The sequence below is a fragment of the Dreissena polymorpha genome, chromosome 12 (genome assembly GCF_020536995.1).
Source record: "Dreissena polymorpha isolate Duluth1 chromosome 12, UMN_Dpol_1.0, whole genome shotgun sequence".
Lineage (NCBI taxonomy): Eukaryota > Metazoa > Mollusca > Bivalvia > Myida > Dreissenidae > Dreissena > Dreissena polymorpha.
Window position 1 is genome coordinate 61,373,618 of NC_068366.1, and position 18,043 is coordinate 61,391,660.

The following is an 18,043-nucleotide window of genomic DNA, read 5'->3' on the forward strand; positions in this document are numbered from 1 at the left end:
CTTTATTAAGACCCTAAAACCACAAACTACTGGCCCTATGATCTCAAAGTCCTTAACAATGTATACCAGGACTTGGAAGAAAAAAGATGTACTTATTTGCCCATTATATGCTCAAGATCCGTCACAGTTGATGAACATTAAACGTTAACGTCAATCCGATCATATGTTATAACGTTTTAAATTTATTATAACAACTGTTTGAGAGTAGGATTTATCCTACAGCTAAATGATTTTATAGAACAAATACGACTCATAAAGAAAAGATAAGCAGGCAAGCCTCGCCATGTAAACCTTTCTTCTCTCGTGGGATAAATTTAAGTACACAGTCACACTAACATAGTATTCTCTATATTCCTAGTGTCTAGTTTGACATAATTAAAGCATTGTGGAAAGTTATGTTTGTGGAGCAGAATAGATGCCATTAAGTGTTGGTATACTACAAAAAAGCTACATTGCTTAGTAGAAATTATATGTTTTCTTGTCATTCAACAACAAAATTAGCCTGTCTTGAGCATAGCTGATATTTTTGTTGATGGAAAACCATTTAGGATATCCGAAAATGGTTGTACGGGGATATAACAAAAAGACAACACAGTCTGTCGAAAATGCTGTGCACAATGTGTAATTGTTATAAGTCGTGGCTTCACCATTTGGTTATAATATATATTACAGTTATGGCTTTAAGAGACATGAATAACGATGAAAAAAAACAAACAATCATTTAGTACCAAATATCTATTAATGAGTATAGATTTTATACCGATTAGAGAGCCAATTATAGAATACTGTACAACATTATTTTAAGGCTTAAATACGAAGACTCAGTTGGTTCCTGGAAAAATAAATAACCGTTTTTGCGTCAAATAAATTTGGTTGAAACTTTACTTATAGTAAACTTTTTTACTCGTCCAAAAAGATTGGGTGCGAACGCACCCAACGCACCCCCCTGGCTACGGGTATGAAGATAGATTTATCTCATGCACCCTCTGCTTATTCAGAGTGATTTGCCTACAGTAGTTAGTTAACAGAACTAGCCATGCATTCTCCACGCAGAGTTGTCGTTCCTTGCACGCAGATACAGCTTTGCTGGTTCCCGTCAAATCTCTGCGCGGAGGTTGCTAGCCATGCGTAATCGTAAATTAAGGCCCGGTTAAAATTGAGAACACACACACACAAAATACAGTTCAACTTTATTTGGGGACGGACGGTGATTTGTGACATAATCCTATCGTATCGTTAAAAGAAGAGATTTTAGTGCATGGATAGATTGTGACTATATTAATGTAAGTTATTTTACAGAATCAATACAAAAGTAAAAGCTGTGTTAGAGGTCAATTAGCTAAAGAAACTTCAGCGTACAGTTTATATAGTGTTGACATACCTGTATAAAGTCGCGCCTGTCAAAAATCATAACAAGCGACATTTAAAGTAATGGTAGCCAGAACTAGAGGTCAATAGAAGTAAGAACAGTCAGCATAGTTGGCCTATCTTAGTTGCTTGACGATGAATCGAACCACGATAATATAGATGGGTAAAAAAAAATCAGTACAAATTTAAGCTTGGGTACCCATTAAAATCATTCATATTCATGCACACAAAATCATAATTTGACCTAATGTAAACGTAAAAATGATAATGGTCAAAATACTGAAGTTACTTGAAATGTTCCTAAATTCATGGTTAAGGTTGTGTAATTATCTTAATTATCATAATAATGAATAAAACATTTTCATAAAAGCTTTGTTATATTCATTAATGATTATTTCTGGTATTGTTTTCAAGTTGGATTGGGGAAAACAAATGTGTAAAAATGATGCAAGGCGAATTGTTTGCAGAAGTCAAAAATGAGAAAATTGCAACTTGCTTGCATCACAATGTAGGATTTTGCTTCAATTGAAATCACTGCTTATATATGTGTTATAGTAAATCTGTGTAACTAGGAATTGCACGAAATTCCATAATGATTTAAATAGGATGTTTGTAATTTTTGTTTACACACTTCAGGAAATGCCTAATTTCTTATGGCATTTCAAAATTTCAATGACTGAAAAATGACTTCAGTCTTTTCAACAACAACAACAACATTTATTAGCTTTTAAGCATAAAATTGCTTTTTAGCCAAATGTATAATATACACGTGTAAAGACATGGATGATAATAATTATGAGAATAAGGTAATAATTATGAAAACTATGCAATGGAAGAAGTTAACAAATATTTTACTGATTTATAACCTAAGATATGTTCCTTTAACATCGATAATGACAATTGGTAATAAAATCATGTGACACAAATATTTTACTGATTTATAACATAAGATACGACATAAATATTTTACTGATTTATAACATAAGATATGTTCCTTTAACATCGATAATGACAGTTGGTAATAAAATCATGTGACACAAATATTTTACTTATTTATAACATAAGATATGTTCCTTTAACATCGATAATGACAGTTGGTAATAAAATCATGTGACACAGAATACATTATTTTGCGAAATTATTTTCACTTTAACATCGATACGTATCAGTGCTCATCGAATTCTGAGAGAAAAAATTAGTCTACGTAGATTAATTAATGTGTCTCTAAATTGTTCCGTAAACAATTCGCATTATATATGTATTTTGAAAGATTAATGATTTCTTTTTTATTTTGTGTTCCCATTAACATATCAAACTTATTTAATGTTGGCCATGCTTGATAATATGACTTTAAATATTTTTTTCCTATATCTTTGTATAATGGACAAATTAATAAGAAATGGTATTCACTTTCTACAACATTTAGATTACACAATTTACATTTTCTGTTATCACGTGCAATATTGTGGTATCGACCCCGTTCTATTTCTAATCTGTGTGATGATAGGCGGAATTGAGTTAGTGCTATTTTAAATTTCTTCGTTGTAATGATATCCAGGTATGGTTCGGTATTAAACGTGTTCTTCGTGCGGCAGTATGTGTTTAGTCTTGACGAATTAATGATTTCACTGTACCAGTGCTGTTTATAGTGATCAAATAATCGTTGTTTAATAAGATTATAAGTGTATGTTTGTTCAGATTTTTCTGTCAGGGTTTCTTGTTCATTTCATACATAAGTTAAACCTAGCTGCTCGAGTATTGATTTGATTTGATAAGCCCAATTTCTATTGTTGTATGTTATGTTTTGTTCTGCGTCATTGAACATGAATGAGTATGTTATTTTTATGGGATTATCATTTGTACATGATATTAATTTAAACCAATATTTAAATATGTGTAATTTACGTATCACTGATAAAGGGTATCGTCCTAATTCTCCATACAGTGCTGATAGATTTGTTGATTTGTTGACACAAAGGATTTTTCTTAAAAATTTTGTATGTATAATTTCTAATTCTTTTCCTGAATCATGTCCCCAGATTTCCGCAGAGTAATGAAGAACGGGGGTTACTAATTTATCAAAAAGGTTTAATTTTTCTTTAGTAGGGAATTCATATTGGTTTACAACAGAAAAAAGGCGATGAAGTGCTCTGTTACCGTGTTCTGATATTGATTTTATTGTTTTATACCAGTTTTCGTTTTTAAATAAAGTTACACCAAGATATTTGAATGATGCGACTATTTCCAACGGTTGACCATATAAAGTGAAGTTGAAACTTGTTTGTCGGTTACTTTTTTCAAAAATAACAACTTTTGTTTTACTAATGTTTATTTTTAATTTGTATGTATTACAATAGTTTTCAATGTCATTTAACATTAGTTGGGCTGATGTGGGTGAAGTTGAAAATAGGACTTGGTCATCAGCATACGATAATAAAAAGAATTTTATATCGTCGATCGATATGATTCCTTCAATATTAGAATTAATATTTTCGATAATGTCATTAACGAACATCATGAATAGGATGCTTGAGCAAGGGTCTCCTTGTTTAACACCAGAGTATGAATTGATATATTCGGATATTTCATTGTTTAACCGGACGGCTGATTTCACCGACGAATACATCGCTTTGAGTGCAGAAATCATTTTAGTGCTTATTTGTTCGGTGATTAACTTTTGCCATAGTAGTGAACGATTTATACTGTCATAACATTTAGCATAATCAATGAAAATGCAATATAATTTTTGACCAGAGTTTAACACTTTGTTGATTATACTGTTCAGTATAAAGATACAGTCGACTGTGCTCTTTCCCTTTTGGTAACCAAATTGACAGTCAGATATAATTTTGTTTTCATCACACCATTTAGTCATTCTGTTTAAAAGTACCTGAGAATATATCTTTGATAAAATATTATTTAATGTTATTCCACGGTAATTTTTGGTATCGCTCGGATCTCCGCCTTTAAATATTGGTGTGATGTAACCCACTCCCCAGCTTTCAGGATATTGTGCAGTATCAAATATTGTATTGAATATGGTTTTGAGGTACGGTTTAATAGAATTGTATGTTGTTTTAATTATTTCAGCTGAAATATCATCAGGTCCACTAGATTTGCCATTGTTTTGTTTGAAAACTGCTTGATATATTTCCGACTCTGTAATTGGTGAATCGAGTTGTTCAATTACGGTTTGTGGTGTATTTAAATTATGTTCGTTTATTTCATTATCTATACTGTCACTTGGTTCGTTTCCGATTAAGTCATTAAAATGATTGAACATTTCGTTAATTTTAGGTTGATTTGTATTTTTATTATTAGGTTTATAGCATTTTTTGAGTGTTTTCCAAAACGTTCTTGGTTGTGTTTTTGCAATGTTATATAACCTCGTGCTTTCATTCATTTTGTATCTATATTTTGCTTTTCTTCGAATTACATTATAATTTGTTCTGTAATGTACAAATTGTTGTCTATTTGGGTTGGAGTTATTCTTATTAAAGTTGTTTTTTGCGTTACGAAAATTGCATTTTGCAGTTCTACAAGTATTATCAAACCATTTTGGCGGTTTTTGATGCGGCTTTTTATTGTTATTAATCGTAAACACTTTTCCAAATGTCTGAACGCTATTTTCGTGTAAAAATTGTGTAAGAATATTAATTTGATTATTAACATTAGTTTCAGTAAAAATTGTATTTAATACTTGTATATTTTCATCTATTAACAAGTTAAATTCTTGTGATTTGTCATTATCAAATATTATTTTTAATTCTTGTTGTTTTGTTTCCTTTTTGTTGTTTTGTAAGTTAATATTATTTACTGTTAGAAAACTAAAATAGAGCCCAGCATGATCCGAGAATTCAGTCCAATCAAGTATTTCAAATTCATGAATGACATTCCGATGGAATGTGTCGTGTTGTGTTAGTAAATAATCGGTTACGCTAAGACCACGTGTTGAGGTGAAAGTGTAATTACCTGTTCTATCTCCGGGCATACGACCGTTAGCTATGATATGGTTGGTTGATTTGCACATGGAGATTAAAGCTCGGCCTTGAAAGTCAATTATATGATCTTCATTCATTCGCTTCGGAATGTGTCCAAAATTTAGTTCACTTGAATTTGTATTAACGTTGTTATAATCATCTAAATGTTTATCGTATTCTAATATATCGGATAATAAGCCAGTTCTTGAATTTAAATCTCCTACGATAAAAGTGTATCCTAAGGTGCAATATTGTTCTATGTTATTTTCAATTTCTTCGAAATAATCAAAATCTACATATTTTAAGACTTTTGAACTAGGTGGTGGAATGTAAGTACAACAAATGTAAACATCTTTATCAAAATTTAACATTTTGCTATCTAATTTTAACCATATTATGCCATAATCATTTACTTTGACAATTGATATTTTATCTTTTAAAGCAGTTTTAAAATAAACAGAAATACCTCCGGCTTGTCGGCCTTTTTTAACTCCATAAGATTTATGTCCATAAATATGTCTGCTTTCAAAGTTTTGTATGTTTAAATTTTGCACTCTATTTTTGTTGGTCCAAGTTTCACTTAATAAGATAATATCATATTGATTAATATATTCTAAAAAGTCAATGTCATTTAGTTTTCGTATAAGTCCGTTTACATTCCACGAAATGATTTTTAACTTTCCATTGTCCTAATTATTTATTTCTTGGTAGGTGCCGTTCTGTCCTTTTACTAGTAGTCTGGATCCAGCCCATTTGATGATTCTTCCAGCTGTGCGTTCTCTGTCAACTATGTGCTGTTTGGATCGCCTTTTTTCGAGTGTGGCCTTCGTTTGTTGAATTCCAACTCCTTGGTGTAGCGTCCTTAGATCTTGGTTGTTGTCGATTGAGGCTTTTCGGACGAGTTCTCGGTCAGAGTAATGGTGAAATTTTGCCACGATGGGTCGTGTTTTCCCGGGTGAAGCTTTTCCTATACGGTGTACTCTATCGAGCTCGATGTTCTTTTCAATCCGTAGCACATCTCGAATTAATGTCTTAATGGTTTCTTCGCAATTTTCTTGATTTGATGTTTCTTTTATTCCATGAAATAGTAGATTTTCTCTTAGACTATGAAATTCCAATTTATCATTTGAGTCCTCAATCTGGGTTAATTTTGTTTGATAAGTGTGCAGGATATTTTCGAATTTGTTGGTTTTTTCGTTGAAAATTTTGATCTGCTCTTCTGATTTGTTAAGTTTTAATTTAGTTTCTTCGAACTGTCCATTTATAAAGTTGCAGCTGTTTTCCATAGACTTTACTTGAAGTTCTAACTGTTCTACCTTAAGAGTGATTTTAGAGACGGATTCTTCAATTTTGTCTATCTTTGATACTACAATGTTGTTCTGTTGCTTGATTGTTTTTATGTCCTCTATCAATCCCGTGGCCCAAGGAGGAGGGCTCATCAGGCTCATGGCGGGGTTCAAAGTGGGGTTCATGGAGGGGTTCGTGGTGCTTTGATATTGTTGGCCGAAACCTCCAAACTGGTTCATCGGTGGAGAGGAAACCCCGAACTGATTGTTATAGATTGGCGATCCTGTATTGAAGTTCATGTTCCAAATAGCGTCCTGTAAACAATAGTTGTCGAAATTGAAAGCGGTCGGTGTTGTGGTTAAGTTTACACGTTTTGCTGCATTATTAACATTGTTCGTGTCACATGTACTGTAGGCAGCGCTTACATCGGAACCGGTTTTGCCGGTATTTTCGTGCGATAATCCCGAGCTTATTTTGGCGGGCTCAATTGGTGATATTGTTTTTCTCTTTTTAGCCTTTTTTGCACTTTTGTTTACGTTTTTTTTCTATATTTTTCTTAGGTGACATGAAGATTATCCTACTATTTTCACTTAAATCCAAAACTTATTTCGAAATGCACGTTTAAATCCATAGTTTTTCACATAAATTTAAGAGCATTAAAATCCATGTCTGCACACCTGCGCATGCGTAACTTGTAATGAAATTCCTGAAATGACTTCAGCTTTATTATCCCCCGCCAGAGGCGGAGGGATATTGTTTTGGCGTTGTCCGTCCGTCCGGCACTTTTGTGTCCGGAGCCATATCTTGGAAGTGCTTTGGCGGATTTCATTGAAACTTCGTATGAGTATATATATGCATAAGAGGATGATGCACACCAAATGGCATTGTACACCATCTGTTAAAAACAAAGTTATGGCCCTTTGTATCTTGAAAAAATGCTTTTTACTATAGGTTCTTTTGTATCTGGAGCCATATCTTGGAAGTGCTTTGGCGGATTTCATTGAAACTTGGTATGAGTATATATATATGCATAAGAGGATGATGCACGCCAAATGGCATTGTACACCATCTGTTAAAAACAGAGTTATGGCCCTTTGTATCTTGAAAAAATGCTTTTTACTATAGGCCAAAAAAAAATAGTCTTGGTTCAGGGAACCCGACCGACCCTATTTTTTGCCCCCGACCCTAACGATTTTTTGGTCCATGGAAAAAAATCTGATGGCGAAAATGCTAAAATCTCGTAAAATTTCATTGAAAACAGCCACCATTTAAACCTGGATTGGTTTTCTATATTTTTCTCTTTGTTTCAATGAAAGTGTTCGCAATTTGAACAGTGAACAAAAACCGGTCTGCACCTGTATACGAGACATTGCTTGACCTTATTGTTATTGAAGTGCGCATGCTAGCTGGCCAATCAACATTGAGCTCGCTTACAGATGAAATAACGTTGTTGAATGAAATGTAAAAATGGGTGGAGCTATGGAGTAATATTCGGTAATTCATGCGCAGAGACTGTGCACTTTGAATACACAGTTAAAATTGTCGTCTGCAAACAAAATAGCGGCCGGTCGCAAATGTCGTTTTATTAAAGATTAAAAATGAAAAGAAGCGTGACAATAATTTAATTATTTCCAAGCTGTCTATTGATCTGAATTTAAAAGTGAAATTAAATAATTAGTTCTATGTCGATGATGTTACAACTTTCTGTCAATTTCCGATCAAATGAAAAGATGATAATTAATTAATTTGTTTGTTTATCTCGCACACTATGCTAACTGACAGCAGCGTATTTTAATCAAATGAAAATGTGAAAAAAAACGCGCGGTTTAATTGTAATTAAAGTTTCGTATTTTTAACACATAGGAAGAGTCATTCATCTAGTCTACTATAAAAATGGAATTAACCACTTTGTCTCTACAGTCGCTAACATGGCGTCTTTAACCTTAAAGCGTCGTTGGACGAAAAAGAGTCATAAAAAAAAATTAATTAAAACACAAAACACTAGAGCATTCCAAGAGTCATGGAAACTTGACAACAATTGGCTTCGCTTTGATAATGAATCAAAATCAATGTACTGTGACGCCCTTAGCCTGTACAAACCAATAGCAACATTCAAATTTATGTACACTGCTCACTTCCTGTGCGATGCGCTCAAACCCATTGCCATTTTATAAAAAAATGTACCAGAAGAAAGACTTGTGCTATTCTGAGGTTACCCTCCTTTTGACAGCCACTATTCAGACTCTTGAGCACCTGTCGGAGACTAGGTCAGGTCTCATGATGAAAAAAATTCTGAAGGTCACACCCCAAACACCAGAGACTGATAAAGATGGCTTGTTCACTTTTGAATATGAAGGTCACACTATTACAGACAGACAAACAAAAAATGGTTGGCTCAAAGAAATTTTGGGCCAGCGCTAGCCCTGAAGAAGTGCATAAAGAGCTAGGAATATTGAATAATATACAACGACTAAATACCACATGTGCAATGTTAATCATTTGGTCAGTGTTTAAACAATCATGGGTGCATTAACTGACCCTTTTTCACCCTGAAATCAGTCGACTGGTAAAAAAAAAAAAAAAAAAAAAAAAAAAAAAAAAAAAAAAAAAAAAAAAAAAAAAAAACCTACCTACCCTCCTACATTTTTCTGGCCATGTTCCCTGAACCAAGACTATTTTTTTATTTGGCCATAGGCACTTTTGTGTCCGGAGCCATATCTTGGAAGTGCTTTGGCGGATTTCATTGAAACTTGGTATGAGTATATATATATGCATAAGAGGATGATGTATGCCAAATGGCATTGTATACCATCTGTTAAAAACAGAGTAATGGCCCTTTGTATCTTGAAAAAATGCTTTTTACTAGAGGCACTTGTGTGTCCGGAGCCATATCTTTTTTAACATAACAGATGTTGTGTTCACTCTGCAACACTCTGAAAATTGAGTGTATATAAACATTGAATGTTTTTGTGGAAAACGCACGACTTATTAATTCACCTAAATAAATTGTGAAGGCTTAAGAACCTTCCTTTGTCTTAGTTTTGTGTTATTGTCTTCCGTCCGTCCATCTATCATTATGTTCATCCGTCCAATTTGCACCCATCCTCAAACAAAGCATATGTTGCGGGGGATACTTTGGGCCTTTCAGGTCCTCTTGTTCACAATTATTAATTACTTAATAAAATAAATGCGACTAAAATTCAAACATTAATTGATTCATAAAAGTGTATATCTTTGAATACTGCACCAATATGAACTTAAACAAGATATTTCACACAGTTTTCATACTTCATTTACTGAGACAAAAGATGAAAATGCTCATAAGATAAATCTTGTATCTCTTCTCAATGAATACAATTGTAAATATTTTATAACTGTATGAATTTATAACTTAAATAAGATATTTCCCATTATATTAGACCAATCTCATTTTACTGCTCAATATCGAAATGGGCACACGATAGTAAACAAAAATAGGAAACTTATACATGAATGTTTGCTACATAATTTGTATCATCTAGGAATAATTCAAACTGGTGTTTTAAACCCACTCTTGAAAAATACCACATGTCATTCAATTAGTACATTTATTCGTTCTTACAGGTCAGACTGTTATGACATCTACTATTTAAAAGTCTCTGGGCCTTAAAACACTAGCATCTCTCAGTCTTACAATGTCTCTCTCCAAGGCTAAAGTTGCAATCAAAGAATAATTGACCACCAAAGTGACCATAATTTGTCTTCCTGAAAGCTTGACGAGGCGTTATAGTTGTTTCCGTGTCTATATCCAAATCAGTAAGAAGGCGTTGTGGGCAGAATTGCTTCCTGGATTTTGTATACTTATATCACCTGACTACACGGTAATACCATACTTGTCCTTTTCATCCCGGCAAAGAAAAACGCCAAAAATGTTTCTATGATCACCTCTGCTTCTGTCAACTACGTCTGTCGGAATCGCAACGTTATCCCTACTTTTGCCTGCCTTTAGTTCTACAAGGAATCATTTGACTATTATTTCGGCCTGAGATAATTTGGACTCCCTTGCTCTTATACGTTGATCTGAAACGGCCTAATATCGTTGATTGAATAGTGAAGTAGTTGGCATTGGATGATTGGTAGTAGCAGTGATAGTTGGCAGTTGTTGATTGGAAGTGGTAGTTGGCGGTGGATGGTTGGTGGTAGCAGTGATAGTTGACAGTAGTTGATTGGACATGGTAGTTGGTGGTGGATGATTGGTAGTAGCAGTGATAGTTGACAGTAGTTGATTGGACGTGGTTGTTGGTGGTGGATGGTTGGTAGTTGCAGTGATAGTTGGCAGTAGTTGATGGGAAGTGGTAGTTGGTGGTGGATGGTTGGTAGTAGCAGTGATAGTTGACAGTAGTTGATTGGACGTGGTAGTGGTTGGTGGATGATTGGTAGTAGCAGTGATAGTTGACAGTACTTGATTGGACGTGGTAGTTGGTGGTGGATGGTTGGTAGTTGCAGTGATAGTTGGCAGTAGTTGATTGGACATGGTAGTTGGTGGTGGATGGTTGGTAGTTGCAGTGATAGTTGGAAGTAGTTGATTGGATGTGGTAGTTGGTGGTGGATGGTTGGTAGTAGCAGCTGTGATAGTTTGACAGTAGTTGATGGGAAGTGGTAGTTGGTGGTGGATGGTTGGTAGTAGCAGTGATAGTTGACAGTAGTTGATAGGACATGGTAGTTGGTGGTGGATGATTGGTAGTAGCAGTGATAGTTGACAGTAGTTCATTGGACGTGGTAGTTGGTGGCAGATGGTTGGTAGTAGCAGCAGTGATAGTTGGTAGTAGTTGATTTGAAGTGGTAGTTGGTGGTGGATGGTTGGTAGTACCAGTGATAGTTGGTAGTAGTTGATTGGAAGTGGTAGTTGGTGGTGGATGGTTGGTAGTAGCAGTGATAGTTGACAGTAGTTGATTGGACGTGGTAGTTGGTGGTTGATGATTGGAAGTAGCAGTAATAGTTGGCAGTAGTTGATTGGAAGTGGTAGTTGGTGGTGGATGGTTGGTAGTTGCAGTGATAGTTGGCAGTAGTTGATTGGAAGTGGTAGTTTGGGATGGATGGTTGGTAGTTGCAGTGATAGTTGGCAGTAGTTGATTGGAAGTGGTAGTTTGCGATGGATGATTGGTAGTAGCAGTGATAGTTGACAGTAGTTGATTGGAAGTGGTAGTTGGTGGTGGATGGTTGGTAGTTGCAGTGATAGTTGGCAGTAGTTGATTGGATGTGGTAGTTGGTGGTGGATGGTTGGTAGTAGCAATGATAGTTGGTAGTAGTTGATTGGAAGTGGTACTTGGCGGTGGATGGTTGGTAGTAGCATTGATAGTTGACAGTAGTTGATTGGATGTGGTAGTTGGTGGTGGATGGTTGGTAGTTGCAGTGATAGTTGGCAGTAGTTGATTGGACGTGGTAGTTGGTGGTCGATGATTGGTAGCTGCAGTGATAGTTGGCAGTAGTTGATTGGACATGGTAGTTGGTGGTGGATGGTTGGTAGTAGCAGCAGTGATAGTTGGTAGTAGTTGATTGGAAGTGGTAGTTTGTGGTGGATGGTTGGTAGTAGCAGCAGTGATAGTTGGTAGTAGTTGATTGGAAGTGGTAGTTGGTGGTGGATGGTTGGTAGTAGCAGCAGTGATAGTTGGTAGTAGTTGATTGGAAGTGGTAGTTGGTGGTGGATGGTTGGTAGTAGCAGCAGTGATAGTTGGCAGTAGTTGATTGGACGTGGTAGTTGGTGGTGGATGGTTGGTAGTAGCAGCAGTGATAGTTGGTAGTAGTTGATTGGAAGTGGTAGTTGGTGGTGGATGGTTGGTAGTAGCAGTGATAGTTGGCAGTAGTTGATTGGAAGTGGTAGTTTGTGCTGGATGGTTGGTCGTAGCAGTAATAGTTGGCAGTAGTTGATTGGAAGTGGTAGTTGGTGGTGGATGGTTGGTAGTAGCAGTGATAATTGGCAGTAGTTGATTAGAAGTGGTAGTGGATGGTTGGTAGTAGCAGTGATAATTGGCAGTAGTTGATTAGAAGTGGTAGTTGTTGGTGGATGGTTGGTCGTAGCTGTGATAGTTGGTAGTAGTTGATTGGAAGTGGTAGTTGGCGGTGGATGGTTGGTGGTAGCAGTGATAGTTGGCAGTAGTTGATTGGAAGTGGTAGTTGGTGGTGTATGGCTGGAAGTAGCAGTGATAGTTGGCAGTAGTTGATTGGAAGTGGTAGGTGGCAGTAGTTGATTAGAAGTGGTAGTTGGCGATAGATGATTGGTAGTAGCAGTGATCGTGTGCAGTAGTTGATTGGAAGTGGTGGAAGGTTGGTACTAGTAGCAGTGATAGTTGGCAGTAGTTGGTTGGAAGTGGTAATTGGCGGTAGATGGTTTGTGGTAGTAGTTTGAGGTGGCTGGTTGGTAGTAGAAGCAATCGGCATTGGCTAGTTGGTGGTAGCTGGTTAGTAGAAGTAGCAGATGGCATTTGCACGTTGGTGGAAATAGTTTGTTGTGGCTGATTGTTTCTATTGGTTGACAGTAGCTGGTTGGTTTAAATTCAAACTACACTATTTCTATTAAACAATATGTAATATAATTATGTATTCATTTAAAATCAAACAAGGACATTTCAAACATTTCCCGAATCCTCTTAAAGACCTCTAGTAAAACTGTGTATATTTGTGTCACCACTTTCAGTCATTTCCTGAAAAAAAATCGTGAAGTCCCCAACTTAAACAGTAATTTCCCGAAAATACTGAATCGTTAAGGAATTTCGTAAAATTACTAGTTTCACAGATTTACTGTAACATATACTGTTATAGCCATTGATCATAGTTCAATAATGTAATGGGACATATTCGGACTTGAGTCGTTGTCATCAGTGTTAAGAACATAATTCGAAGGTCGTTTATTATTGTTTAGGGACTTCTACTACATTTTTTACATGAAAAACTGCTAGCAACTACTACTACTACTTCTACTACTACTGCTTCGAATACTATTACTACTACTAGTGCGTCTGATACTGCTGTTGCTACTAGTACTGCTTCCAAAAATTGAATGTATTTTCTTAAATATTTGTCCTTAAAAGCACACTAGGAATACATTTGTCATAAATCTGAACTTGAGAAGAGAATGTTGCTCTTGCACTTTCTTGATATATAGTAATAGTAAGACTTATTTATCATTCTTAACAATGCTTAACAATGTGCACGTACCAAGTTGTGATTCCGATATTTTTATCATCGCAACCTACTCGCTATATTTATTCTATGCAGTTTACTTTCAGGTGGACGTCAAAGCAGCAATTAGTGACAACCAGATGAACCACATCTACTCGTTTACATGACTCAAGATGAAATAAATAACCGTGTATACGAAAATAACAGCATAAGTAATTTTCAACTTGAAAAGGATAAGTTTAGCACACCGAACATTAGCCTGAAATAAATACGGCTGACCTTCTTACATATGTTTTCATCAACCTTTTCGAGTGGGGTAATTTTGTTCAGCCTCCTCCACTTACGCAGTTATGAAAACGTAGTTTCATTTGACGCATTTGCGATAGTTTTCACTGACTGTGGAACAGAATAAGAAAATGCGAGAAACGAGTTCAATTTGCAAGTACCGATAAATATGTGTAATATGTGTAATGCATGATAGTGACAATCTTATAGTTACAAGTGACAGTACAGTAGAAAGAATGGATGTGAACGACTTGCAAATATCAAAGGAAGGTATGCAAAGGTTTATTCCTGAAGAAATGAGTAACGGACTTTCTTCTCCGTCACCAGCAAGCAAATGGTACCTCGTGCCGTCTTCAGTCATTGCACAATGCACAATGCCCCCAGGGAAGGTTGCCATTCCCATGTATTTGATAGTGGATCAACCTACTCCTCAGACTTGCAACCAAACGCGCCATCTGCTATTGGACCAGCCTCCTTCACAGTTATGCAATCAACCAAGCCATCTGATATTGGATCAATATCCTCCGCAGACATGCCATCAAACAAGCCATATGATTTTGAACCAGCTTCCTACTCAGACGACCACATCCCAGTGCTCTCCTACACGTGACGATATGTCTTCTTGTGGCCATTCTCCTCCTAGTTCCAACAGTAATTCACCAATAAATGTTGTTTCTGAACTGAATGGAGCAAAGAAGAAAACGAAAACAAAAACGCTCGATTTCCCACGGTGCCAGATATGCGACGGTGAGTCTTCAGGTGTCCACTTCGGCTGTTATACATGTGAGGCATGTAAGAATTTTTTCAGGCGATGTATGAAGAAGAAAAGTGAATTAAGTCTTGCGTCAAAGAAGATAAGCACGCCTCATGTTTGTCTGACTAATAGAAACTGTAAAATATCGTATAAGCAATCAAAAACAAATTGCACGGCCTGTCGATTTCAAAAATGCATAGACCTGGGAATGTCATCCGACAAAGTTCAAAAAGGGAGAAAATCGCTTACGCAAAGAACAGAGACAATTAAAAAAGTAAAATTTATGGAACGTCAGAGAGAAAGTGAGTTTCAAGATACAATTCCACCAGATATTGCTATGTGTGAATCAAATGAAGCCCAATTAGGAATGGCAACACATCCTTCAAACCACCTTGAAATATATGGGCCAAGACTCCGAGATGGCGTTTCTGATGTGCTTGAATCAAGTGGAATACATCGTGTAACAAGGTCTCTTGTTGAAGAGATTGTTATAAAGCTGGACAAAATTCTCATCTGGGAAGAGGATCTGGCAACTGAAGAGCTCCGCGAATCTAGAATGAAAGAACATTATGACACATATTCTGCAAGAGCACTTACGTTCGGTAAAATGAGTAATGTAAGTCAGGAGGAATATCACCACCTCCTAAAAAATTATGGCATTGACATTGATAACCAATGGGAAATGCTGAAGCGAGGTCACGATTTCATGGAGCACTTCTTAGATAGCTACTGTAATTACGCAAAACAGCTACCTAATTTTTCAAAACTCAGTCTGAACGATCAAATTTCTCTGCTTAAACATGCACATAATGACTTTGGTATAGTCATAAGTCACCCTTTCTATAATTCAGAATATAAAGTTTTTCTCGATCTAACTGGCGACGTCTTCCACACTGACGAGATCTCTAACAAATTCGTGACTCGAGAGAATGTCAATGCGCATACCGATCTCTTTAAACAACTACAAAGTCTCAAACTAACAAAGGAGGAAACTGCACTTCTAGCAGCCATCTCGCTCATGTCTGCCGATCGCTGTGAACTGGAAAATCCAAGTCTAGTAGAAGATTCCCAGTTGGAGCTTACTACGTTATTACGGGCAGAGATAAGAAAAAGATACGACGAGAAGAAGGGTTGAAACGTTTCTCGAAGATGATCGGCATTTTGACAAACATTCGACCAGCTACTCAACAAATGTTCAAAGAATACAAGAAACTGTGTGACGATGAGTTTATTCGGAGAGGAATTCGTGATATTGACATTCTCATGCCTAATATAGACACATAGAATAACGATGAAATAGTACATGTGTTCAGTTCTGTTACGCTGTTACACAATAACAATATTTATTCCATTCTTCTGGACGTAACATTAAGTACATTCGAAAGTAATGCCTATTTTTAAAAAGTTCCTTTTTTCTTTTCCGGTTTCAGAGCAATTAAGCAATCGCAAAAATGCCTTGTGTGGTTATTTTCTTTTTAATGCACATATCTGCAACACGTTGGTGTATTTCATTTGGAACTTTTGCAAAAATTACCGTTTGAGGTTCGTTTAATGCTATACTGGGCTTTTTCGTAACGTTAATTCCGTAACCCAGTTGTAATAGGGTGTTTGCGTTTTATTATCATTAAATGGATACTAAGCTGGCATGATAAGAAATAAATGAAAGGCATGAACAATTCTTTAAAGTTAGTCTGTTTATAAAGAGAAACGGCTTAAGTGCATTCTTACTATAAAAGGAACCTGTTCAGGGTTTGGTAAATTGACAAAAAATAAATAAAACTGTTTCGTTATGTTATGTTTTTTTCGAGGGAATAATAATACTGAATATTTCCCATGCTCAAAAATATCAATTTTATGTGCATTTTGACGATTTCAAAACCCTGAAAACTATCAAGCGTTACAAACGCCAAACGACTGACTAATTTGGAGAGTTCTGTTGTTATCGTTTTATTTAGTGACACTACCTGGATTGCTTATAAAATTGTAAAATACAACTTGAATTATAACAGCACGGATGGCCGAGTGGTTTCAGCGCTGGACTTTTACTCCAAGGTCGGATGTTTCGAGTCCATCTGTGGATAACTTTTGAGTCTGCTTTATTCTTGTTTTATACAAGAGTTTTTACATGTATAAATTTTAAGCATTTAATGACAATTTTCATAAAAATTTCAAAATCTGCGAACAAGTCCCTTTAAGAAAAAACTATGTACCGGCTATCCATAGTCCACTTTAACATTAATTCATTCGATGTTTTACCTTTAGCGGAAATACATGTGATTGATAATAGTGTTTTTTACGATTTCTAAAGAACCATTAGACTACGGGTGAAAAAGGTAAATAAAAGAACCAATACGGGCCTTCTGTCCCTTACAAGTGTTTCAAATTACCGGTTACACATTGTATTGATGCTTGATTCCATTGCATTAAATATTTAAAGGCGAGTTTTGCTCGCGTTGCCCGAAAAATCCAAGTGCTGGAAACGCAATTCTCGCTACTTATCATGTGTCATGCTCAAGTGCGTTTTTAGGCATTTCTTTTTGTCGGATGCATCTCAAATTTCGCGTTTGTGGTACCCATAGGTTTACATTTAGGTTGTCGCATTAATTCCTTGATCGCAACATTTTGATTTGTCCTTAAGTTGCATAAAAGCATCGTTTATCTCTACGGGGTAGTTTTGTGAGAGGATATGTTCAAATTTAAATTGCTACCAGGCATTCACATTCTTAAATAAAGGAAAAGCACGAGCAATGTATTGCAAGTTGGCCTTTTCATAATGGGAACGTATGGCAATAGGATATTGTTACATGGACATAATGGACATTCTTACATGTATTCTTACATGGACATAATATCTCAATTTAAGAGCTAAATTTTCAAGTGAGGACACTTAAAACAAACAATTAATACTTGATTCAGGTATCCGATCTTAACTAGATCTATTATACAGAAGAAAACTTCTGGCATAATACGGTACTAGCGCTTAAACACAATATTGTATATGAAGATAATGTAACGAGTTTACAAAGCCTGTCCTTTTTGTGCAGGGCTTTGATATGCCGCTGTTTATATGACTAAAACTTAACTTTCTGAGCATATTGATTTGTTCGATGTAGCTCTATATTGACTACATAAAACTCGTGTCATTTTCCTCCTGCAAAAATGCAAGAGGAACGTTTCCTAATGTAGGTTTTCCTGTCTGGTAGAACTGGAA

General features: G+C 35.8%; 1 protein-coding gene across 1 annotated transcript; it reads left to right on the top strand.

The window, feature by feature from the left end:
• Nucleotides 1-1,139: 1,139 nt before the first annotated feature.
• On the top strand, nt 1,140-15,967 carry LOC127852657 (nuclear receptor subfamily 1 group D member 2-like). The gene is made up of 2 exons (XM_052386608.1): nt 1,140-1,283; nt 13,901-15,967. The coding sequence occupies exon 2, from the start codon at nt 14,264-14,266 to the stop codon at nt 15,965-15,967; it is 1,704 nt and encodes a 567-aa protein (XP_052242568.1). The 5' UTR covers nt 1,140-1,283; nt 13,901-14,263.
• Nucleotides 15,968-18,043: the final 2,076 nt, after the last annotated feature.